This window comes from Terrapene carolina, unplaced genomic scaffold (genome assembly GCF_002925995.2).
Source record: "Terrapene carolina triunguis isolate 2854851 unplaced genomic scaffold, T_m_triunguis-2.0 Scaffold93, whole genome shotgun sequence".
Taxonomy (NCBI): domain Eukaryota; kingdom Metazoa; phylum Chordata; order Testudines; family Emydidae; genus Terrapene; species Terrapene triunguis.
The window spans coordinates 11,079,295-11,103,104 of NW_020664444.1; the positions used below are offsets into that span (position 1 = coordinate 11,079,295).

The window sequence follows — 23,810 nt, forward strand, 5'->3', positions numbered from 1 at the left end:
TTTCCTGACTCCTAGTTCTCTGCTCGGACCACTAGACATTGCTGTCTCTTCCACCTTTTTAAAAGCACCATATGTCAGCTCTGTAAATTTAAAAATGGGACAAGGGAAAAGACTTGAAAAAGCCTCTGTAAAGGAGACAAAGACAACTCAGATGTGATAAAGGGAGACTAGAGGGGAGAGTTTGATGAACCCATACTATCATAACTGTATACAAAAAATGGTTTGCTACAAATCTATGATCAGCAACTGGAAAAGCTAGAGCCCGTCTACAGGAAAGCCTTTACAGGACACATGAAAGGGACACTATGGAGGGTGTATGATAATCACTCTAATCAACAAGATGATTACAAGGAGGCACAATAGACAGAAATGGAACCTGGATGAGACCAGCATCTGCTCCCAGCTCTACCTTGTACATCCCTGAGGTCAGAGCTGACTGCACTCTTCTCCTTTTCCTGATTTTCAATCTTTGCCTTCAGACCCTCAGTCTCCCTGCGTAGATCTGAAATGATGCTGGTGTACTGTGCAATGTGATAGGAGACATTCAGCAGGTTGCGTTTTACCTGGTGGGTGAGAACACACGTGGTCATTAATCCCACAGCCTGCTTTGTCACTTCGTCGCACAAGGGCTGTAAAATAAAACATCCCTTCCTAGGAGAGGAGCCCTAGCTCACTGAAAGGGATTCAGTAACCCTCATTCTATGGGATAATTGTTTGTAGATCGTTATCTATCTACCTTCACCCCGCAGGCCTTTCCTTCTGCCACACTCATCAGCCTTCCATTTTCTCTGTCTCCATTCACTCCTTTCTGCTGTCCTCTCACCCATTATGGTATCTGCCCACTGCTTCTTGCCATACGCATTGCTATCTTCCTTCCATCACACCCCGTATGCTGTACGTTGTCCTCTCCCTTTCCATTACACCAGCTTCCCCATCCTTTCGCCATGTTACTAACTCCCTGCTGCCTCATTGTTAGGCCTTCTCCCCACTGCTTTCTTCTGTGTTCTTCACCTTCAACTAGGCAGCCTTTGTTCTCTCTCCCATCAAGCTTTCCAACATGCATGCTGTGCAAACCACTTTCTCTCCCCTGTCATACACTGTTCCTCCTTTCCCAGCAGTATGTTTATCCTCCTTTCCCCCCAGCATACCTTCCTTTTCCCTGGGCATGCTTTTAGTCTACACAATTTAGCTCTTGGATTGCCTGCTTGCTTACCCTTGTCTTGATGTTTTTTGCTCGATAAGCATAGCTCAAGGTTGTTCGAGATTCTTCAAAGTAGATGCTGGCAGGACTGATGTGGGCAATCATAACTGTCCTGCTGTTCCCCCCTAATGAGTCCTAAAGGAATGCAACATTTCCACTGTTTAGCTTTAAAAGAATAGAGGCCAGGCATGTTTGAAGAAATAGGAAAGACATGCACCTCTACCTCGATATAACGCTGTCCTCGGGAGCCAAAAAATCTTACCGCGTTATATTGAACTTGCTTTGATCCACCGGAGTGCGCAACCCCGCCCCCCGGAGCACTGCTTTACCGTGTTATATCCTAATTCGTGTTATATCGGGTCGTGTTATATCGAGGTAGCGGTGTACTAAGTGAAAACATACAGACCCTAAAGAAACATTCATTAAGATGCTCATTTAGATTCCGATGGAGGATATCCACTAAAGGCTATAGGAAAAGCTGGTCAAAACATTTTCAACAAACAGCTTTTTTTTGATTATCTGGGATTTTTGCTGGAAAATCTCTGTTTCCATCAAAACACCAAAAACATTTCACATTTTTTATTTTAAAAGTCTACACATTATTTTAAATATTGTTTGTTTGTTTGTTTTTCAATATTGTGGGTGTGTTTCAATATATTTTTCAACCAGCTATATCAGTAGGATCAACACCACGTACTTGGGCTGAGATTCATGCCAAAAGCAATGAAAGCACCCTAGGGTCCATAAACAAATACACCAAATGGCCATGGTTACTCAAGTCACCTCTGAAGTTCACCATGTTACCAGTAACAGCGCACTAGCATAGTCCAGGACTTCCAAACCTTGACCTTTTATTTATGTGGTCACAATAAATTACTGGGTGGGTTTGAAATCCCACATAAGATCCTGGAGTGATTTCCTAAACTTAGAAAGGATAAAGGGGTCAGGACATGAGGATCAGCTCTCAAGTGCCACCAGATTTGTGCACCAATACAAGCCAGCAACCCAACGTGTCGATTCCCTTCCTAACCAGTTGCATACAGTACCTTCAACAAGCGTGTGAGTTTGCTGTCTCGAAAATTGACATACTGGGCCCGACTTCCTCCCTTCTCACTCAAGGCACTGATGCAGTTCCCCAGAGCTAGCAGCGAGCGGTTGATATGGGCTCCCTCCTTCATTCTCTTGCCTCGGTTCTGAGTCTGCTTGGAGAGGGAGAGAAGTCACTTCAGAAAGACAGAGTTGTACTGTGGGAATGGATTCACCCATGCAACGTTAACTTTAGGATCTGCATTTCAAAGCATGAGCTTCTCTCACAAATCTACGTGGAAACCAGGACCAGTCAGCTCTGACATAAGTGGGTGCAGTGTCCATTGAAATCTCAATCTTAATCTGACCCATGGTCTTCATTAGATGTTTTGCAGTAAACTAAAAATCACCCTCCCATGACTCGTTTTCTGCAATTGGGGTTGCAGAACATAGAAGATCTAACATCTTTCTGTGGAAACAGCTTTCCATCCATTCATTCCAATACTGGTCTCCTCAACCGCCAATCATTTCTGTGTATCTCTGTTGATATATAATAATAATGCCTAATTTATACAGCATTTGTCATCAGTAGATCTCAAAGTGCTTTACAAAAGAGGTCAACATCATGCTACCCATTTTTCAGACGGGGAAACTAAGGCACAGAGAGGTGAAGTGACTTGCCCAAGGTCACCAGCAGGCCAGTGGGTGAGCCAAGAATAGAACCCAGGTCTCCTGAATCCAACCAAGTATAATGCCTTGACGGCATCCAGCCGTCTGCTTATCCCACCCTTCTTGTCATTGACCCTCCCACTGATTCGTAAATTCTTCCTTCAACCAAGAGGAGTTCAAGCCATGACCTGGATGCTGCTGGAGTCCCTGGAGTCTTAAGCCAAGGCCCATCACCAGCATCATCACACATTTTCAGGGTGAGGACAAAGCTAACCGTTTGTAGATTTTTACTGCTGATTAATTCAAATAGCAATAGATTTATATTCATCTTTCAGGAAGCCACAGGCAAATGCCGTTGTGTGTAGTGTGTTTTGTACATCCTGCCAATTGCACAGCTTGTTATATGTCTAGTTATTTTCTATTTTAAAATTTCATGTACATTTACATGCATGTTTAGTGCAGTCCTTGGGCTCTTGGCAAATTGTCTTGGTGGCCTTTAGTACTGCAAAGTGTCAGTATTTTGCTCTAACCACTGATCTGGCCACCTCTCCTTCAGTATCTCCTTCCATCCATCTAAATATCACTTATCCCCATCAAGTGGTAATGAAGAGTACCAAGAAGTGGCGATCAAAGCCTTCAATTCTCCTGCCTGCTTGTCCACCTCTTTCCCACCCAGTTCCGTATTCAATCAATACATTTTCACTTTCCTTTTGACGTCCATCTACCATTCTGAGCCCTTTGCCTAAGAGTCCATCCGTCTTTTCAGACAGACTGCATACCAGTCTTGTGCATCCATCCTTTGCCTTCCAGCATCTGTCCATGCAGTATTCAACATACGCAGTACTCAACATGTCTATCCTTCCAATAATTCATTGTCTTCTATCCTCTTTTCTATCTTCTCTTCCTTCCTGCAATCCAATGTTGCACGTAGGTTCTATTTATTCTGGCTTCCATCCCTTTGTCCTTCCAGCTACCTACTTATCCATACTCTCTTCATCAATGATACCATCTACCATTTCTCCTCTTTCCAAATAGCTGCCACTTTTTTTAGGTATCATTTTCAAATTCTCACATTTTGCAGTGAATCATTCACTAAGATGAAACATTCTGGCTCTGATCTCCTGCATATCTTATCTGTATTTCCTCTATGCAGTCTATGAAAAAATATTCACAACTGTCTTTGTACGGGCCTACACGTCAACAACACACAAAGCATTTAGTTAATTCCTGCACTAAAAAATACATGGCCCACATCACCTGAATTGAAATGTTGTAATCTCACAGTTTTTAAAATGTCAAATACTCATGCAGTAATCTTTTCCAGGAGAGTAAAACATGCTCACTCACTCACTCACTCACTCACTCTCACACACACACACACTGTGTGAGCTCTTTCAGATCTACTCATTTCATGACACGCCAAAGAATTAAGACTTGTCTTGTGAAAGGCTGGTGAACTACAAGCTGTACCTGGGCTGCTCTCTCAGACCCTGCCAAGTCAACCATGAAAAGCTTCCCCACTCGCACTTCCTCATTAATATTCTTCACCCGACTCTTCTGTTTCACTGTGACCTGGAGGACTGCATGTGAGCGGGAAGATGTCTTGTTGGCAGCGGTGGGTTCCTGAGTGCGTTCTTTGTTTCCTTTTGTTAACAGCTGCTTGATCTAAACAATGCAGAAAAATATGCAGAAGTTTAAAGATCTGCTCAGGTAATAGTATGACTCTCTCCTTCAGTGACAGCCTCCTAGAGGTGTGATAATGAGTAAGCAAACAAGATAAACCATCCTGCGTGTTTGCCAGCATTGGACCAAGTTCGGGTCTCACTGAAGTCGATGGGAGTTTTGCCTTTGATCTCACTGGGACCATGACTTGGCTCATTGACTACTAATTGTATAATTATTGGGGTTTCACTTTAGGAGGCTTTACAATGGGCTGAGATACGTTCCCCTGGGATGCATTGTGCCTTGGCATGTTATCTCACGTTCAACGCAAAACAACACTGCATGACATAATAGAATACAATAACATGATGCTCCCTAACCTGGTAGCATGGCATAACCTTAGAAAAACTGCAAATCAAAGGTCACGTTAAAGTCCTAGCATAACTTACCTCACAGTACACATCAGTGAATTACAAAAGCTTGTTTCAGTTATCTCCTCTCTACCTACAAACAATTTTGTTTGATAGGGCTTGTGAACACAGACCTTGGCCTTCCTATCCTTCCAGAAAACTGGCAGTCACTTAGGGTATGTGTACACAGCAATGAAACACCTACGGCTGGCCCGTGCTAGCTGACTCAGGCTTGTGGGGATTGGGCTGTTGGGGCTATTTTATTGCCATTTAGACTTCCGCGCTTGGGCTGGAGCCCAGGCTCTAGGACCCTGCGGGGTCAGAGCGTCCCAGAGCTCAGAAGTCTACACAGCAATGGAACCGCCCCACAGCCCAAGCCCTGCAGCCCGAGTCAGCTGGCATGGGCCAGATGTGGGTTTTTCTTTTCTGTGTAAACATACCCTTAGCCTATTACTGACCCATATAGCCGATCTTTACTGCTTAGCTACGGATTTCATCCTGGTTTCTACTATTCTTGTGCCTGCCTGATTACTCCTATCTGAGCAACTCACTTCATTAAGTAAGTCCCCATAGGATCCTGTTACATGAGATGTCTTACACCAAGGAAGGCTATGCCAATATGTAGATGTGAGAGCCTCTTAAAAATCATTATTCTAGCGCACCAAACACCTCCCTCCCCCTGGAATTTCTTTCAGATTTACCTCCTGCGCATTTGTAGTGGAGACTTCAGTAATTCCTGCTATCTGGATGCTACCCCTAGCATCCTCTCTGAGGTCTAGGAATCCAGAGGATGGATTCAGGAGGTCACGGATCACTTCGTTATAAATCTGAAGGTGGAAGAGAAAGGCAAAGGAAGTCTGTATGTTTGCACTGCTTTGTCCTTAGGTCAATAATAAGGATGGCGTGCTATTTAAAATATATTGTGCATTACATTGGCTTGGTACTTTTTGTATTTCTCTGGAGAGGAGAAGAGGAGAGGCTAGCTGAGCCCCACTCCAGTGCATGGCTGATACAGGAGATAACAGAGATAACATGAATGGATGATTGAGGAAACCACTCAAATGCCTGTTACTACTGAGAGCTGTCACAGAAATAATGGCAGATATACCACTTCTGCTTTACATTTTTGTTACAGGGAGTGTGAGGCAAAAAGCCATTTATCAACTCCTTTATGTATCTTAAATTATACACAGGGTGAGTGCAATGCATTTGTCACTGTCCCCACCGTGAGTCACCAGTAGGGAATGAGCCTGGGATTATCAGCACCAGAAGCGCAGGCTCTTACCACTTAAACCAGAAGCATAATTATTAGCCGGTAAAAGTAGTAGGTTCTTATCCTCTATGTGAACCAGCCTCTCTAGGGACAAATGTCACATTTAGCAGCATGTTATGCATTAGAATAAAAGAAAAAAAAAAAGAAACAAGAATTCTAGACTCAAGGTAGGAGTCACCATAGGGGAATGAATGCAGGAGCCCTGGCTCTGGATTCCCAGGTTCTAGATTTATAGTTTCTCTCCCAGCAGGAGTGTCTCTAAGCTATTCTTTTAAAGCATCTTCTACACAGAACTGGTCCACATGACAAAACAAAGACACCTCACCTCTAGGTACGACATGGAGACGGTGTAATCCATGTTGTCACTGGTTGCCTCAATGGCTTTAAAGAGGTCATTTAGGGTGCGGATGTAGATACCAGGATCACAGTCTGTCCCTAGCATAGTGTAGGTTTTCCCTGCCCCTGTGAAAGATACAGGGAAGAGCCGCACAGATCAACTTCCAGAGAAAAAAAATCTTCTAATATAATCCACGGCAGTTTATCAGCACCCGGATCTGCCCTCCTGTGTGATTATCACACAGGCTCAGCTTTGCACAGAGAAGCCCTCCTTTCCCTCACCCTTTTTGGAAAGGATACATTTCTCTCCAATGTTAAATCTATTTTCAAAGTTACTACAGCTTTGCTGTTGCTTTAACTTTTAAACTAAAGATTCACATCTCGCAGCCAGAATGGTATTTTTGCTGCTCTGCTCTGAAGTGATCAGTTAATTGGCCTTGTTACTTCAGATCAAGTCCCTATAGTTATCGCTCCCCAACCCTGGCTCCAAATCCAGTCCCTGCAGCTATTGCTCCCCCTGTGGTATAATATTTTATTTATGTTACCTGTTGGGCCATATGCAAAAATGGTTGCATTGTATCCAGAAATGACTCCTTCTACCAAGTTTTTGGTCGTGGACACGTACACCTCCTCCTAGTCAGTCAGAAACAGCATAGGTCTTGGGTCAGGCATAACAATATTTTCCAGCTGACACAAGTATCCAATGTCTAAACTTGTCACAACATCCCTCTCTCGTTCTCTATGGTTCACTCAGCACATTCATTTTCTCTATGGGCTTCAAAACCATTTCTGGCTTCATAGAACAAAATGATTTTGCCAAATCATCAAAACAACTAATAAGGTAGAGATCTTGCTGAAGTATCTAAAGATGCGTGCGGCATGTCAGGGTCCAAAAATAAAGTTTGATTATTTTCTTAGATTTTGAATTGGGAACGTTTCAGCTAGATTCTTTGCATCAGTGGAACAAAGATGAAAATACTGTTTGTGATCATGTCCTCGCTAGTGCCATCCATGCTTCAGCGGACTGTTATGTTTGCAGCATACACACAGAGAAGTTAGATAAAAAACACAAACACTCTTGCTGGAAGGTAGCAATGTAACCCTACTTTATTTCTTAGAATTCAGAACACACAAGAAGTGGCAGCATTTAGTTCTAGTACAGTCCTCAGTCCACCACAGACACTCTTTAAAAAAGATACTTTATTATAATATAACCACAGATGGGGAAGTTACATACAACACAGAGAATAGATGAGGACACACACACTGCATTCTCTCTCTCACACATACACATATAATATATTTTCATAAATATACAATATACTAATTATCATATAAGGCAGTGTTTCTCAAACTAGGATCCACAGACCCCTAGCGGTCCACAAGGGTAACACCAGGGGGTCTGCCAGCCCTGCTGATCAACTCCTCCCCCTCCCTCCCTCAACTCCTCCCTCTCCCTCCCAGTGCCTCCTGCACACCAGGGAACATATTCAGTGGCGTGCAGGAGGTGCTGGGAGGGACAGGGACGGGATGCGCTCAGGGTAGGGGGTGGAAAGAGGAGTGGAAGAGGAGGGGCAGGGGTGTGGCCTTGTGGGAAGGAGTGGAGTGGGGGCGGAGCCTGGGGCTGAGCAGGGGGCTTGAGGGTCTGCAAAAAAATTTAAATCAAAAAGGGGGTCCTTGGGTTGCTAATGTTTGAGAACCGCTGATCTAAGGGAATACTCTGTGGGGAAGTAGAAAGGGTCTGTCGCCACTCTTCTGAGATGACTGCATTACTCACAAGAACCGCAGCCATGTGTGTAATACAGACCATCCCGAATAAGTGCCGATAAAGTCTTCATATCACACCATAGCGTAGATGCCAAATACAGCATAACAGAACATAATCATTAGCTATATGTTAAGGAAAAATTATTTATAAAAATGCATTGGAACTCTTTCTTGTATCCCTCTGCCTGTAAAGCCAGGCACCTTAGCAGGAATTGGCTGTGCCGGGCTCAGAGAGAGAGAAAAATTAAAATTCATAAATGTAAAATCTTCAAAAAATGACCCAATATAGATTTGCTGTACATAAATATCACTGTTCTAAAGTCCAGTACCCCAGGCCCTTCCAGGGCTAGAAGCAGGGGCTGTGACCCACTGGAAAGATGGAATTTCCCCCTCCCAATGGTATAAAGCTCCCATTCTCCTACATCTCTCCCCACGGGGCCATGAGTTATTGGAATTTAATGCAGAGACATTTTTATTTTAAAGCTGCAGACTGAATCTTGTCCATCCTGGACTTCAGACAAAGGTATTATTCCACATGCAAGGGGAGCCCTTAGGGAACCTTGTCTGGCAGGTTGTTCTAAAAGAATGAAGTTCATGGCTCCATTGCCTCCAACAGAGCCGTGACTATTTCTACCAGCGGTGGCTCTTCCCCAAAGTGTCTGTGTGAAGCTGCTAACAGGTTTGGGATATTCAAATAAGTCCCAGGGAGATGGGTGAACAGGTGTTGCAGGCATAGACCCGTGATAAACTGCACCAGGCATGTCACCTCTACATGCACATGCAGTATTCCCAAGGGGGTGTAAGTCTGGAATGAGCTACCAGTAAGAGGGACCAGTAAGTCAGACCCTGGCCACCTTCAGAACATGCTATGACACCCACCTAGTTAACAAGCCTTCCAAGGCATATCATGTGTCAGGAATACACTGACATGGGAGGGAATAAAGAAATACTCTAGAAGACTCCCTAGAACCTCCACTATGCAGTCAATTCTGGACCACATATTGTGGAGATTAAATACTTGTTGGTTGCTTAGAAGATATTATGATGATGGGCTCTCCAGTAAATCCTTAGATAAATAAATTGCGATGTCTTGATGTCACCGTGATAGACCCGTTAGACATTTGCAGATAGGCAGAACAAGTAACTTCCCTAGAGTCCATTATTTCATACATTAAATCAGTTTCTCACCCCTTCTATCGCAGCACACAGCTGTGTGCATCAGTCCTGCCTAACTGGACTAGGGTTCAGGAACATGCCTCCTTTTACAGAGCCTTGTCCATAAAAAACAACAGAGAAAGACGAGAGGAGCACACACAATAGAAGGACCCAAACAAGGTAACTATGATCTCGTTCACCAGAGGCCCCAGGAGTTCTGGCTCTCAGCTCCAGAACTCTGCTTACTCATGGTGTAGAGCTGGGTGATGCTGTCCCTAAGGAGGGAGAGATAAAGAGTGAGTTGTATACTGCAGATCACAATAAAGAGAAGAGAGCCTTTGCTGCCTGCTTCTACTTAGCGCTACTGCCTTTTCACTGGACGCCACGTAGATTCTGGGATGCACATTATTACTGACATTGTCAAACCAAATATCCATGGAAAGGAAAGATTCCCAATTGTAAACCACACCTTTTGGAAAGGGAGGGAACGTTACCTGGGTCGCTTTGTGATCAAAAACCATATCAAATATAAATGTCTTCTCTCGGGATCGATTGGCTCGCAAGATGTCGTCTGGATCTTCACTTGGGTCCATCAGAACCACCATCTGTGACAAAATAAAGACAGAGAGAAAATCTTTACATCCTTAATTGGGTCTGTAACGGAAATCCAGTGGAAGTTGCAATCAAGAAAAGCCAGTGGTTCTCCCAGCTATCTATCTTAGGGTCTTCTATAACGTCAATCACTAGTATTCACGAATCATCACAGGAGTGTTGCATTATGGCAATATGTGGAAAAAACCACATACATGCATAATACCAAGTCTGAGATGCTTTGGGGCCTAATTTAGTCACACTGAAGCCCTACAACTCACACGATCACCAGCTGAGGTCACATGGGTAACTAGCAATTATGGCAGAAGAGCACCCCTTACTGTGAATAAGAGGAGAATTGGCCCCTTCCATTTTTATTGTTAGGCAAGAGGGTGGGAATTGGAATATTCTCAAATGACAAGGGAACCAATAAAGAAACAAATTAAGTTCACTGGGATCAAAATTGCATGAGGAAAATCCCCCCAAACCTTTCCTGTGTAGGGATCAGTGGAAGTATCAGCTCTACTCAAGGCCCGAAACTTGCTCCTTTTGTGACTTTTATTAGAAAAAAAGGGGGGAAAACAAAAGAAAAATATTTTATGGCAGGTTAGAAAACAGGTTTTGTTTTTCCTGATTCCCTTGGGACCAATTTTGCTCACTCACATAAATACATAATTATGGTGGGAAAAGTGTATTCCTTCCCCTCTGCTGGAACAGCTCATAAGGGGTGTTCCGGCCTCAAGGGGGATTAGAGGGGAAACCATGCACCATATCCTCCCCAGGAGCTTTTGCCGTCTCTCAGATAAATACCTAATTAAGTGTTTACAGTGCAGATCATCAACCACCTGATCTACAAAATAGTTACAGCATTTGGTTGCTAATCTGTAGTAAAATCATGTAACTAGATAAGAAAGATGTAGGGCAAATCCCCAGTAGCTGGTCTGGAAACGTCAAGAGCTTGGCGGGGTTTTCTATTCCTCTCCCCCAGCCTAAAATTCCAAAAGTATCCAGTAAACATCCGAGGCTAATTTCTTTCACAATTTCACTTGCTAGAGAAAAGCAATTTTTTCTGAGCTAGGCAGATGAAAAAGAATTGAAAATAGTAAATATCTAGGGGCAAATGCCCAAAAGACCCTCTTGATTGGTGCCCATAATCTGTAGTTGGCACATGCAAAATGGGTAAATGCATAAGTGTCTGTCTGTGTGATTTAACATTGGATTCCACCCATACAACTGGGCACAGAGAATTTACTTTAGGCGTTTTCTTTGGAAATGTGGGCTGTAATACTTTTAGGCCCTGATCCTGCGACTGGTTTCATGTGGAGTCGGGATCTTATATTCCACCTCACTTTAAAGTTTATTTTTAATTAGATAGCAAAAACAAAGTTAGCTTCATTCGTCCAGGGTTAATGCCTTGTTTGACTGACAGGCATTATGAAAACATACACAAAATTATAAACCATTCACTAGTGGACTGAACTGCTGCGGCATAAGCCTTTCAGTTTTGTTTTAGGCATCAGTGAAGGGGCGTAAATGGCTCCAGGTAAACTATACTTGAGATCAGAATAGTAACGTTATCTAAGAAACCACCAAGGATATTCAGCTGCCAAAGAACCCATGTTCACGTCATTTGTTACGGTCATTTTCATGGCTAGGAGAGAGAGAGATTCTCCAGGGTAAAAATTATCCTTAAACCAATGCAATATCTGAATCCTTCCCTGTCCACTGGAGGAAAACAGAGCTCAGGGCTGGTGAGGGGGTCTGTAAATAAGCTATACAAAAATAAAGTTGGTGATTGAGCCAGCGTGATGGCCTTTAAAGAATGATGTGCCACAAATAACTCAGTAAATGGAAACCAGGCTTGTAAGATAATTTGTACAGGGAAAAATAGATTTGTTCCCTTTTCACTTCTTTATGATGTAAAAGGCAGCCTGGATGTTTCACAGCAGTTCCTTGTTCCCACGTGACACAGACCTAAGGTCTGCTCATCTGGAATACTGTGTGCAGTACTGTACTGGTCACCCCACCTCAGCGAGGCTATTGCAGAATTAGAGGGAGTTCCGAGAAAGCTGATGAAACTGATTAGGGACCTGGAGAAAATGTCATATGAAGAGAGATTGAAAAGAATGGGATTGTGTGCCTTAGAAAGGTGATGATGAATAAGAGGGGACATGATGAAAGTCTATATAATAATGAATAATCTAGAGAAGGTAGATGGGGAGCTTCTGTTCTCCCTTCTCATAACACATGAACAATGGGACATTCCATGAAATTAAAAGACGGCACATTCAAAACTGATAAAAGGATTTCCCCCCCCACACACAATATGTGCTGAAACTGTGGAACTCATTGCCACAGGACATTGTTGAGGCAAAGAATTTAACAAGATTCAGAAAGAGATTGAACATTTCTATGGATATAAAGAACATCCAGGGTCATAACAGTTCATGTTAGCATAAATTTGAGAAGGAATATTAAACTGAATGCTTCATGGTTTAAAGCAGCGGGTCTCAAACTGTGGGTTGGGAACCAAAATGGGTCACGACCCCGTTTTCATGGGGTTGCCACGACTGGCATTAGACTTGCTGGGGCCCGGGACCAAAGCCTGAGCCCCACTGCCTGGACGCCCAGGACGGTGGGGCTCAGGCTTTGGCTTTGTCCCCCGCTTAGGGTGGTGGGGCATGGGCAAGCTCAGGCTTCGGTCCCCCCTCCTGGGGTCGTGTCATAATTTTTGTTATGAGAAAGGGGTTGTGGTGCAATGAAGTTTGAGAACCCCTAGTTTAAACCAGTCTCTAACTACTATTTAGAGACCTGATGCAGGAGGGTGATTATCCCACATCTGCCTAATGCAAGGTTTCTTGCATCTTCCTCTGAAGCTGCTGGTACGGAGCATTGTTGGAAACAGGATACTGGACTAGATTGATCTTGGGTCTGAACCAATCTGGTATTTCCTATGTTTTCAAAGTTTCCAAAATTCACAGTTTTGTCTTTGGATATAATGTCTTTCAAGCAGCCCTGGTGAATCCTCCATGGTTTAGTTCCTGGGCAGTTTCATGAACCTAGCCCTGCAGGCAATTCACACAGGTTGAGAATGAGCCGACTCCTGTAGGAGCTCTCTCAAGGGTAATCCCCTCTTCTTCCCTTCCTTCCCCTCAAACAAATGTCATGAAAGTAGCTCAGTTGCCTACCTTCCTCTTGGCTCCCAGCCCTGGGAATCTGGGGACTTCTCAGGGGTCTGCAAATTTTGTAGCTGCTCTAACAACCACTGCCCAGGTTTGCAGAACTTTTAACATCCCATAACCCTTTCCATGTTCAAGTGAGTCATTGTGTTTGCCCCGGGGTTCTCCTTCCAAGAAGCCATTAGCTACCAGCTAAGCTGTAAACTCACCCATGCTGCTTTGCTCAAACCTCACCTGGTCACCCACTCTGTGGGCTATGATAGCAGCGTTTTCCTCCAGCTCAGCTTCATTGATTGGACGAATCCGAAGAGCCACCTGCACACATACACAGGAATTGAGCTGGTTATAAATGCTTCTCCAGCCAGCTCAGACTGATCCATCACTGAGTCATTCTCTCTGTTCAAGTGACATGATCACCTCCTTAGAATAACTTTATATTGATTTTTTTATTCTCCAGGATTTTTTAAACCACCAGAGAAGCTTAAAATATTTAATTCCCCAATCATTTTCACTTTTTCTTTCGACAAGTGAAAATTCCCACTGCCCCCTCTGTTTCTAAAGTAACAAAACCCAAGACCATTCCGTTTTGCTTACTTCTCTGCCCACCAACGCCATTGCCATTCACTGATGTGGGGGTGTTTCTGGATGCTGCAGAGCTGTTAGACACATTGTGTTTCTATTGTGTCCCCAAAACACTGATTACAATTATGTTATTTACTTCTTGTTGTCAGAGTAGTCGAATTTAAGATTTGAACATTTTGGCCTTAGAATTTGAACATCATAAAAAAATTCTCATCACTTTATATATTTAAAAGGGCTAAAACCTAAAACAAACATTAGCTGAAGAAACTAAAGAGGCGCCCTCAAATCTCTTATTTGTTTAATTTCACAACCATATGGGTGAAATTAACCATTTTGCAGGACCTACAAAATCACAACAGTTTTTGCTCTTTAGCGTCCTCATCTGAAACTATAACGAGCAATAGACTTACAAATCCTTTCCCTAGAACACTGCTGCTAACATCACAATGCTGCCATACAAACAGCAGCAGCCATATGCATTTTAACTATCCAAAGCTCAGGGAGAAGAAAAATAAAAAAACAAAACCAAAGAAGACACACTTAGGAAAGATATTTTATTTTCAAACAGCTGGAGAAAATGCTACCCAACATGCGATTGACGCTACATCTGTGACACAGCACACATTTAACAAGGTTTAAGATTACATCATGTTATGCTTAGTGTGATGTAGAGAGATAGGGCCAAATCAAAATCCCAGATCTAAGCACCCCTGAACTTTGGAAATATTCTAGATTTGAACTCGGCAGCTTGGGGTCTGTAGTAAACTGTTAATTAGTTACCCATAAACAATACATAACTCCATAGAAATCTATGGCTATGTTGTCCCAGACCCTCCACTGTGCACATGCCCATAAAACACTGTGTAGAATATATTATGAAAGAGCTCTAGAGCTGTGCATATGTAAATAGTCCATAGATAAGGTAGCAAAAGACAGTGTCCAATAATATGTAGCATGGTTCCAAGATTTTGTAGATCTAATAAATTTGTTGTTGTGGACTGCAAATGGCTTCCTATGTGCAGCTCTTTACATCAGCTCTTAAACTATACTACACAAAATACATTTATTGTACCAAATTTACTGCCAGAAAAACACAATACCCAGTTGCTTATCCCTGTGTAACAATCACTATGACCCTGATCCTAGGATGAGTTCTCAGTGGTTCTCAAACTTTTGTACTGGGACCCTTTCACATAGAAAGACTCTGAGTGTGACCCCACCTTATAAATTAAAAACACTTTTTATATATTTAACAGCATTATAAATGCTGGAGACAAAGCGGGGTTTGGGGTGGAGGCTGACAGCTCGCAACCCCCCATGTAAGAACTTGTGACCCCCTGAGGGGTCCCGACCCCCAGTTTGAGAACCCCTGGTGTAGATTGACACCTAATCTGTGCAGAACCCCACTGGAGTCAACGGGATTCCACCAAAGTCTGGAGTTCGGGACGCGGGACAAAGGGCTAAATAACAGGACAGTCCCAATTTTATCGAAGCGCCGGGCCCGGGCTGGTCTCCCCGATTTGCCCTACCCAAGGGACGGCTCTGGGACTGAGGCACTTTTGAAAATGTTACCCTATCTATAGCAGTTCCTCCTCATGCAGAGCGTGCAATGGTGTAAGACTGACAAGCCTCTCTTGCATGTCTGTAACTGCTCACATCCCAAAGCAGGTAAATTAAAATAATTACTTGTAGCCACCAAGGGAAGACAAGAAAGCATGTGGTGAAGGATCAGACTCAGTATTAAGGACTTACTGGCATTATAAGGGAACTCAAAATATTTTACATGCTATTAGACATTATCACATAAGAGATTCCCCTGACGTACAATAGTTACTATAGGGTTTAGAGCTCAAAGCAGAGATTACTGCACATGCAATCATGTTTCTGACACAAGGTCATGGCAAAAATAAGTCTGAGGAGTGAGAGATTTTTGTAAATTATATCACACCCCCCCCCCCCAGAAACTTGGGAGCAGGATTAATTAAAGAACTGTCTCTGTGCACAACCATTACCGAAAAAACAGTAAATTCCCATGATCCACACAGAGACATGTCAAAATCTTGGGACTCTGATGAGTGCAACCTACCTGCTTTCTACAACAGACAATTTCAATTCAGATGGAAAAGCTCACACGCTCAGTTGCCTTGGAAAAGTTTTATCCCAAAGGAAACATGGGGCAAACCTGCTAGTGTATCCTGTCCCACCCTCTACCGCTACAGGTCTGTCCCCTGCAGGGTGTTTTCTTTGTCCAGTCCAGTGCTTTCAGCCCTCCGAGGGTTTGTTTACAGGCACCGGGGCTGGAGCGGAGCTGCACGGGGCTCGCAGAAGGGGTCTGCGGGTGCAGCCGGGGATTGCAGAGTAGCCGGGAAGGCCGGGTGCCTGACTGCGCCCAAAGCAGCCTGAGTGCCCCGGGGCAGCCGGACTCACCGTGAGCTGCTGCTCCACGCTCGGATCCTTCATGGCCGAGCCGGGGCTCGGAGCCAGGCCTCCGGTCCGCCTCTGCCCCGCGCTGAGAGGGCTGCCCAAGGGGGAAGCCATTGGGCTGCAGGATACAGGGAGAGCGGCTCGCAGGCGCAGCCCCGGGGAGACCTGCGATCCCCGGGCGGCAGGTGACATCAGCGCGCGGCTGTAGCAGCACGAGGCGGCGGCGAGCAGCTCCGAGCTGCACCAGCCCCAGGGAGCCACCGGGCGGGACAGAAGCGCTCGCTGCCCCCGCCCCGCCCCGCGGTGCTCCGGGCGGTGCAGGATGCAGGGTTTCGGCACGACTCCCGCATGCCCCATCAGTGCCATCCCCTGCTGAGGCCGGGTACGGAACCGGCCAAAGATGCTCAGCACGTGGGTGCGGCCCACACGCCCTCTGCCTGCAAGCTAAAGCGCCTCTGGGCTGTACGGGGCCTTACCCGCTCAGCGCCGCCTGCTTTCAGCGCAGTTAAACCCGGGCTGAGCCTGGCGCTGGCGCCCTAGCAGCACAGAGCGCAGCGCTACTCGCCTTCTGCCTCACCGTGAAGGCAGGGCACCTCCTCTGCCCCCAGCCCATCAGACTCCGCTGCTGCCCCAGCTCCCCCTGGCACTGCAGCTCGGGAAGAACAACGTTCAGGGGGCCGGAACACCAGGAGCCCTGCTGGCCCCTGGGAATTATTCAAGGGGCAGGGAAAAATAAACCCAATCGCTAGCTGCATGTGTCTCCTTCAGCAGGAGTCAGGGACAGCATGGTTGAAGATGCCTGTTTTCCCATGGACTTTCCCCCCCCATACTTAAGCACCAACCCCTCAGTTGTAACAGTGATAGATGTTTAAGGTACAGCCCCTTAGTGAAATATTTGAGTTTAAGAGGCTATTGTCCTTTTTCCTAGTCCGAAGTAGAACACTTAATAGTGGCAGGTGAGAGGGGTAGGCCTTGCAGCTCTTGGATTTCCCGCTCTAGTTTGCTGCAAAGTGAAAAACAAGGAATGTGTGTTCTATTTTAATTACTGGGGTTTATTAGCATAGAGAATTATACTAAGCAAGACTTAACTGGATGAAACACTAGAGCTTTAATTTAGAAGTTAGAGGGCCTCGGGGTAAGAGACAACCACCGAGGTTAGTTAACAAATAAGAAACAAAACTGGGTCCATCTACTTCCATTCACAGCAGGCAGAAGGAAGAGGGATTGTTAATGAAAGAAAAAACACATTTCAGGAGAAAGCCATTTTATTTTTTTAAAGATTTTAAAAACTGTTTATCTAAACAAAGAACTAGACCAATTTTTAATATAATGGGCCCCTGAGCTGTTTGTCTTATTTTAACAGTGGTGGGATTAGAGGTTATTGAGAAGTCAGAAAAAAATAACATTAAGTGATTGAGGCATACACACTTTAAAACACAAAACAGGATAGAGCAACTAGTAGATAAGGGGAAAATTTCAGGATAGGAGATTTTTTTAAAAGGCCAAGACCTCTTCTTCCCAGTACAACTCCTATAGTTGTCTAGGGCCCTGTCAGATGGAAAATATTGGGGATTTATCACACACTAAGCACACTGGACCATGACACTCTTGAAGGAGAGGCAGGAACTATAGGAATGTAGATGTTTCCCCTCTAGATAGAAACATTGCAAATGTTCGTAGCCTCTCTCTTTTTAAATGATTCAAGAATCTATGACTTTTTCATAAAAAAGTGTTAGCAGCACTGTTCCCGGTAAAATGCTTAGAATTTTCCTATAGTCAAGTGTTGAGTAATGTTGCTCTACCACATTGTTGAACAGCTGCATGTCAGTGGCAGGCAGAGAGATTGCAAACTGTGTAGTATAGTAAAAACACTTAAGGTAAGTGCTACAAAAAAAAGGACACTCATCTAGAGCAGCAGCATAAGTCACTAATGTCAGCAGTCAATATTGAAGTTAAAAAACCCAACTAATTATTTGGTGAAAGAGTACTGACTGGACTTCCAAAGTGCCTCATACAACATGAGCATAAGTAACAGACTTTATGACGTCATAAATATTTAAAAAAATACTCCTTGTTCACTGGTGACCTGGAGAGATAAGATGTTAATATCTTTCATCCTGAAGGAGGCCAAGGTTCTTTACAACTTATACAAACTATAGTATATAAAGGTCTCACTTCATGCATCAGTTGTGTGCTCTGAGAGAGAGAAGGAGTAAAGCATAATAAATCTACTTAAAACCGGAAAGGAAATACAATAGACAGATTTCTTGGCTTGTGATTGCAAGGTACAAAATGGACACTTGATATTATTTGCATTAGTGTAGTGCAGTGGTTCTCAACCCTTGGCCTGCAGACTGCACAGCACACAGTTGCAGCCCATGTGACATCCTGAGGGTGTCTCTCTCTCTCTCTCCCAGGATCATGATGCTTTAGGTTACTATATCCAAACATGTGTCCAGCAGATCTGTCTCTAGTAGTTTCACTACTCATTATTGCCAAGAAGTATAGAGTATCCTGTACCAAAAAGTAAAACTAGAAGGCATATTGGACAAGACTAAACTTATTCTTCAAACCCCAAACAATTAAACAAATTCAGATCACAACAACATGTTCGGGGAGAATATTTCCCTCTTCAGAAATAGTCAGAACATATACCTGACTAACACTTATCTAGCTGTCAAAATGGCAGACAGTTTGACATTTCGCAGTAATGCGCTTCACAAGCTGAGTTCTGGGACTGGTGATGGGTAGAGGACAAATCACCCCCACTACAGGAATTACTTCAGTCCCATAATAAATCCTGTATGCCAACCCTGAACAACATCTTTGGACTTCCACAAGACAGTTTCTCACTACTGAAGTGATATTAAAACTACTTCCCTTATTTAAAAAGTTACAGTATTCCTTCAACATGTTATAACCTTGCAGAATCACTTCTGAAAGATTAAAAAAAAATAAGATTAAGGGATAAACTTGATTATGGATTATCTAAAAAAATTTAATTATCTACATTCAGTGTGGGTATCTGGAATTCTGTTTACATCACCCATGATAAATATTAATTGCTTATTTTTCTGAAGGATGAAAAGTTGATGGTACAAGACAGACAGTATTGACTTGTATTTTCACCATAAAACATGCTCATTTAAGAGCTCTTATCTGCTAAGAACTAGATTCTTACGGTTGATTTGGTTTTGCTGCTGCTGCATGGAAGTCTGCTCAAGAGGAGTTGATCCAGAAGTTAAGTATTCTGTACTTTCTTCACCACAAGGCATAGGGCTCCAGACATCAGAATATAGGCTTCCTTGCATATCCAAAGGCACACATGAAGAGTGTGTTCCTCTGAATAGATTTTCAACCAAAGCTTGCAAATAAAACCCAGGAAATCTCCCATAATCCTGCTGTTGCCAATAGCTACACCTTGTAAGTAGGTCTCAGAAATTCACACACTGATCTTCAAATCATTGCACTATAGTTATTAAAAACATGTAAGCCGGTCTGCCACCTAATACACCCTGGACTAAATAAAGATCAGTGCAGCCATGAAGGAACTGGGAAACAAAAAACCAAATGCAGTTGCAAATTCTGAACCCTGACAGATTCATATTCAGATAATGATCAACTCTGGTCACTCAAGGGAAGATTTTTACAGAACACACGGACGGCCTGTTTTTAGTATAGGTCTGCTTTTATTTCCACGTTCAACCTGTTGAATCCTGTCACAATCTGAATGGAGGAGGGTACAGCCCACTGTAGTGCTGCTTCAGCACACTAACATACATCATATGAAAAATGGTTTTCCTGCTGATCTTTCCCCATACAAAACGAACACCTGTCCATGCACCTGGGACGTAAAAAGAGTCCTCTGCAAAGAGAAGCATTGTGAGCGTGCAAGATACTGGAAGGTGCACGGATAATGCTCACCTACTGGCAACTGTTCAAAACTGCCAACTGGTAAGCAATGCACAGGAGTCAGACAGCAAATACTGGTGGTGGATTTAAAAAGAAAGACAACCCCCTCCCAAATGAATAAAAATTTAAAAGCAGTGCCTTTCAAATAGCCCCACTGCTGACAGTGAGGTTTAAAGGCACTACAATACGTCAGAATGGAGAGAACCTGGTGCATTCACCGTCCAGAGTGAGAGAATATGGATTAAAAATTCCGAAGATGGTGTAGGCTTTCTGAAAATAAATGAACCCTTTTTCAGTACAAGATATGGCGGTGCTGCAGAGAAGGGGAAAAAAAAGGAAAAAAAGTCAGTACTGTGCCTCACACAAAAAACTCAGAACTCTCACAGCTGCTAGCAAGGGAAAGGCAGTTCTATAACTGCACTCCACTTACCCTTTGCTGCTGTGCTTCCCCAGTAACTCATTAGCTGAAGCCTATTTAATCCAGAAGACTGCTTCTCCCCCTTTCTTACCTCCACTCTTCCACATCCCCCAAATACTGGCAAGAGAACATACTTGGCCACTGGAACTAAAAACATATTTGGAGGGTTTAAGTGACATTTGTGCATTTTTGGATGGGTGAGGGGGTTTTAGTATTCATCCCTTACACTGATGGGGCTGCTGGGCTGCTGCTGCCTTAATTCCAGTCACTATGTGGTTAAGTGACTTGCCCATGGTCAGACAGATGTCTGAGATGTTACAGGGAATTGAACCAAGATCCCTTGAGTCCTGGGCTAGTGCTGTAACCACTGAACAATATTTCCTCTCTAACACAAGTGATTTAAGCCTTCTAAGTACACATTTCTCAGATCCAACAACTAGGGCTATCCTCTTGTGACAATTTGGGGAATCTGTCTGTATGATTTAGGAACTCAGATTATGAATTCTATGCAACTTTATCAAGCTGAAAACTCCATTCTGAATGACTTGCCCTTTCATTTCTCTGCCATCTTTTTATTACCTCCATGTTGGACTGAAATTCCAAGATGTAGTGGCACAGGGCTAACAGTTTTGATGGTCCTCTATTGAAAAAACAGCATCTTGAGACAAAAGCCTGGCTCCTACCCAGGAGAACTGTCAGGGGAGATATTGCCTGGCAACAAAGTTACCTGCAGGGGTCTGTAATCACCTGAGGAGGCTGATCAGAGGTAACTTGACAGTGGAGACTAGAAAGAGGGCAGGAGCTGCTATACTTGGAGTCTTCAGCCATTTTCCCTCAGTTTGAGCTGGTGAAGCTGCTGCAGAAGCCAAATGAGGCAGGAGGAAATTCTGCCTATCTGAACACAGATTGTCCGTCAAAGTAAAGGTGTGCTAGAGCAAAGGGTACTGCATTCAGGGTGTTATCTTCTAAGTGATCAGTGCTTTCTTGCTGAAGTAAAACGCCATGGTGTCTTTAGAATCGCATGCAAAGTCTGTGTTTTTTGCTACACCTCATGTTTCCCTGAAGAGTTAACTTGGAACAAGAGCACCCACTGTGGCTGGAATTCTGGGAGAGGTGTGTTTAAGCTACAAGGGAGCCTGAGCGGTCAGCACTGGTCCCAAAGGATAGGCTCTCAGGAAGGGGTGCTAGAAAGAGGAACTGCATCCTAACAGTGTGCCTAGACACACCAAGCCAGACAAGTGCTCTGTTCAGACTCCGGAGGCCTACAGTGGGATTCAGGGTTTGCATCTCCTTCACAACAGTCTGGCAAGTATCCAAGAAGGAAGGCTCCACTAGATCTGCAACACCTACTGCCAATATTTGGGGGATATATTGGAGTATGCAGCAAGGTAAGCAGCCTTCTGGATTAAAACAGGCTTCAAATAAATGCTTATAATGAATAAGCACTTTCAGTAACACTAAATACAAGTGTTTGTTACATGTTGAAAGCTCAGTGGCATTTTTAGGAAGAGGTAGCAGAATGCATGAGGACTTTTGTCATTTCAAGAGCAATACCTGACTTAAGAGTATGCAACAAATTTGTTCAGTAATTAAACCTTCTTACATAGTGCATCAGAACATTGTTTACACAAATTCAAGGTTATATGGTTCCAATAACCAGAACACAAAATTTACCTCTCCACTAGCATAATTATAAACATTTCTCATACTGCATAGGCACTTTCATCAAGTGCCTGCAATACATCATGTTTAAGAATTGGCTCAGATTCTCAGTCTTTGAAAGGATCAAAAAGAGAAGGACGTAGCACTCTGCAAAGTGCCAGTAGATTTACAAGCTGACCTAACCATTCACTTTGAAGAAAGAAAGCCTTTATCATTTCTGGCCACTGGCACTACAATTGGCCATTCAGAACCTTTCAACTGAGAGCGAAGTACAAAAGCCAAGTCAAAGGTATAGAAACATTCATTTTTGCACTCTATAAGCCTTAAGCTTTCCCAGAAAGTGCTTTTACGCAGGTTGGAGGTACGCTGCAACAGCTGATAGGAAAGGTATTTCTCAACTGAAAGGCAATCTGTCTTACCACAGTTTTATTGGACTACTCTGGTTCTGCAATGGTAATAATTTCTTCATTGATAAAAAACTCAACAGTCTCCTCTTCCCAGTCATCTACATTGCTGTCCAGCTCATCTGTGTCCACTCCTGGAGGAAAAGAAGAGGCATTAGTCCTGAAGGCAAAAATGCCTAAGGAAAATACATAGAGAAGCACCTTTAAAATGAGGCATTTTAATATCATCACTGGCCTCCAGCACGTTATGTGCAAAACCATCAGTACTGACCACACTGGGCAGCAACAGTAGCCTTCTCCCTACTCACCACCTCAAGATAGCAGATGGAAAAAACAAAGGATGGGAAAGAGAATAGCTGAGGAGTGAGCAAACCTGCTAGGGCATGGGTCGAGGGATTATTTTTGGCAGGAGGGGGAATGTTAAAAAAGGACCCCAACCCACCACAAAGAGGAGGTCTTCGACTCCCAAACACTGATCCACTACCAAAGACTGCTTCTATAGCCTGAGTGATGTTTATTTGGTGCTTTAAAAAATTTACTGATAAAGCCACATCTTTACAATGCTGCTAGTGGCTGGTTTACCTCCTCGCAGCTCTAGACGCTCATTCTTCTGTTCCAAATATAATTCTTGTGCCATCTTGCGGTATTTCTTGAACTCCTCCATCATTGTACGTCTTCTTTCTACGAGCTCCTACAGAAGCAAAACAAGAGGTTAATAAGCCCATCAGTAAAGTGAGTCCTTGTGGGATGCATTTGGAAGTGATCTAGGGGTTTTCTGCTTATGAATGCAGCTACTGACAGATAATCATCAGCATTTAAGACACCTTTCTCCAGTGTGGCAAGATGGGTTTATGGTTTCTGTGAAATTTTTATACTAAAACTGGCTAACAGGCAGCCACCAGGAACCCACAAGTCCCAGCCAAGATTACTTAAGTATCTTTACTTAACTCAACAGAAATTCTTCCCGATTCCTCCTCCAACATATACCAGTAACACCATGCTTCAGTTTCTTCAAGTGAAGAACCAGCAAATTTTGCCTTACTGCCTTCCCTACACATATGCTTGTGCTTGAGTTCATAATGTTCCTGCCTGGGTCATGTGGGGACTGAATCTGGGAAACCTGGACCTAAAACACAATG

At 43.6% G+C, this 23,810-nt stretch overlaps 2 protein-coding genes across 6 annotated transcripts in view; both read right to left on the reverse strand.

Moving 5' to 3' along the window:
• The window catches only part of LOC112117169 (kinesin-like protein KIF19), a 28,817-nt gene extending 12,310 nt beyond the window's left edge, over window positions 1–16,507 (reverse strand). For 3 of the 5 annotated variants that reach the window (XM_026650832.2, XM_026650833.2, XM_026650830.2), the window contains exons 1-10: window positions 16,279–16,507; window positions 13,504–13,584; window positions 9,994–10,104; window positions 7,123–7,210; window positions 6,567–6,703; window positions 5,670–5,795; window positions 4,367–4,561; window positions 2,248–2,403; window positions 1,214–1,336; window positions 410–563 (exon numbers count right to left, since the gene is read on the reverse strand). In XM_026650832.2, coding sequence (XP_026506617.1) covers window positions 410–563; window positions 1,214–1,336; window positions 2,248–2,403; window positions 4,367–4,561; window positions 5,670–5,795; window positions 6,567–6,703; window positions 7,123–7,210; window positions 9,994–10,104; window positions 13,504–13,584; window positions 16,279–16,467 — 1,360 coding nt within the window. In that variant the 5' untranslated portion in view covers window positions 16,468–16,507. Of the gene's footprint in view, window positions 1–409; window positions 564–1,213; window positions 1,337–2,247; window positions 2,404–4,366; window positions 4,562–5,669; window positions 5,796–6,566; window positions 6,704–7,122; window positions 7,211–9,993; window positions 10,105–13,503; window positions 13,585–15,937; window positions 16,002–16,278 lie in introns of those variants that run through there. The other 2 variants (XM_026650831.2, XM_026650835.2) reach the window with 2 other exon arrangements.
• Window positions 16,508–19,696: 3,189 nt separating this feature from the next.
• EIF3B (eukaryotic translation initiation factor 3 subunit B) overlaps window positions 19,697–23,810 on the reverse strand; it is a 30,764-nt gene continuing 26,650 nt past the window's right edge. Inside the window, exons 17-19 of the mRNA XM_024215051.2 lie at window positions 23,254–23,362; window positions 22,687–22,805; window positions 19,697–20,500 (exon numbers count right to left, since the gene is read on the reverse strand). Coding sequence (XP_024070819.1) covers window positions 22,702–22,805; window positions 23,254–23,362 — 213 coding nt within the window. The 3' untranslated portion in view covers window positions 19,697–20,500; window positions 22,687–22,701. The remainder of the gene's footprint in view (window positions 20,501–22,686; window positions 22,806–23,253; window positions 23,363–23,810) is intronic.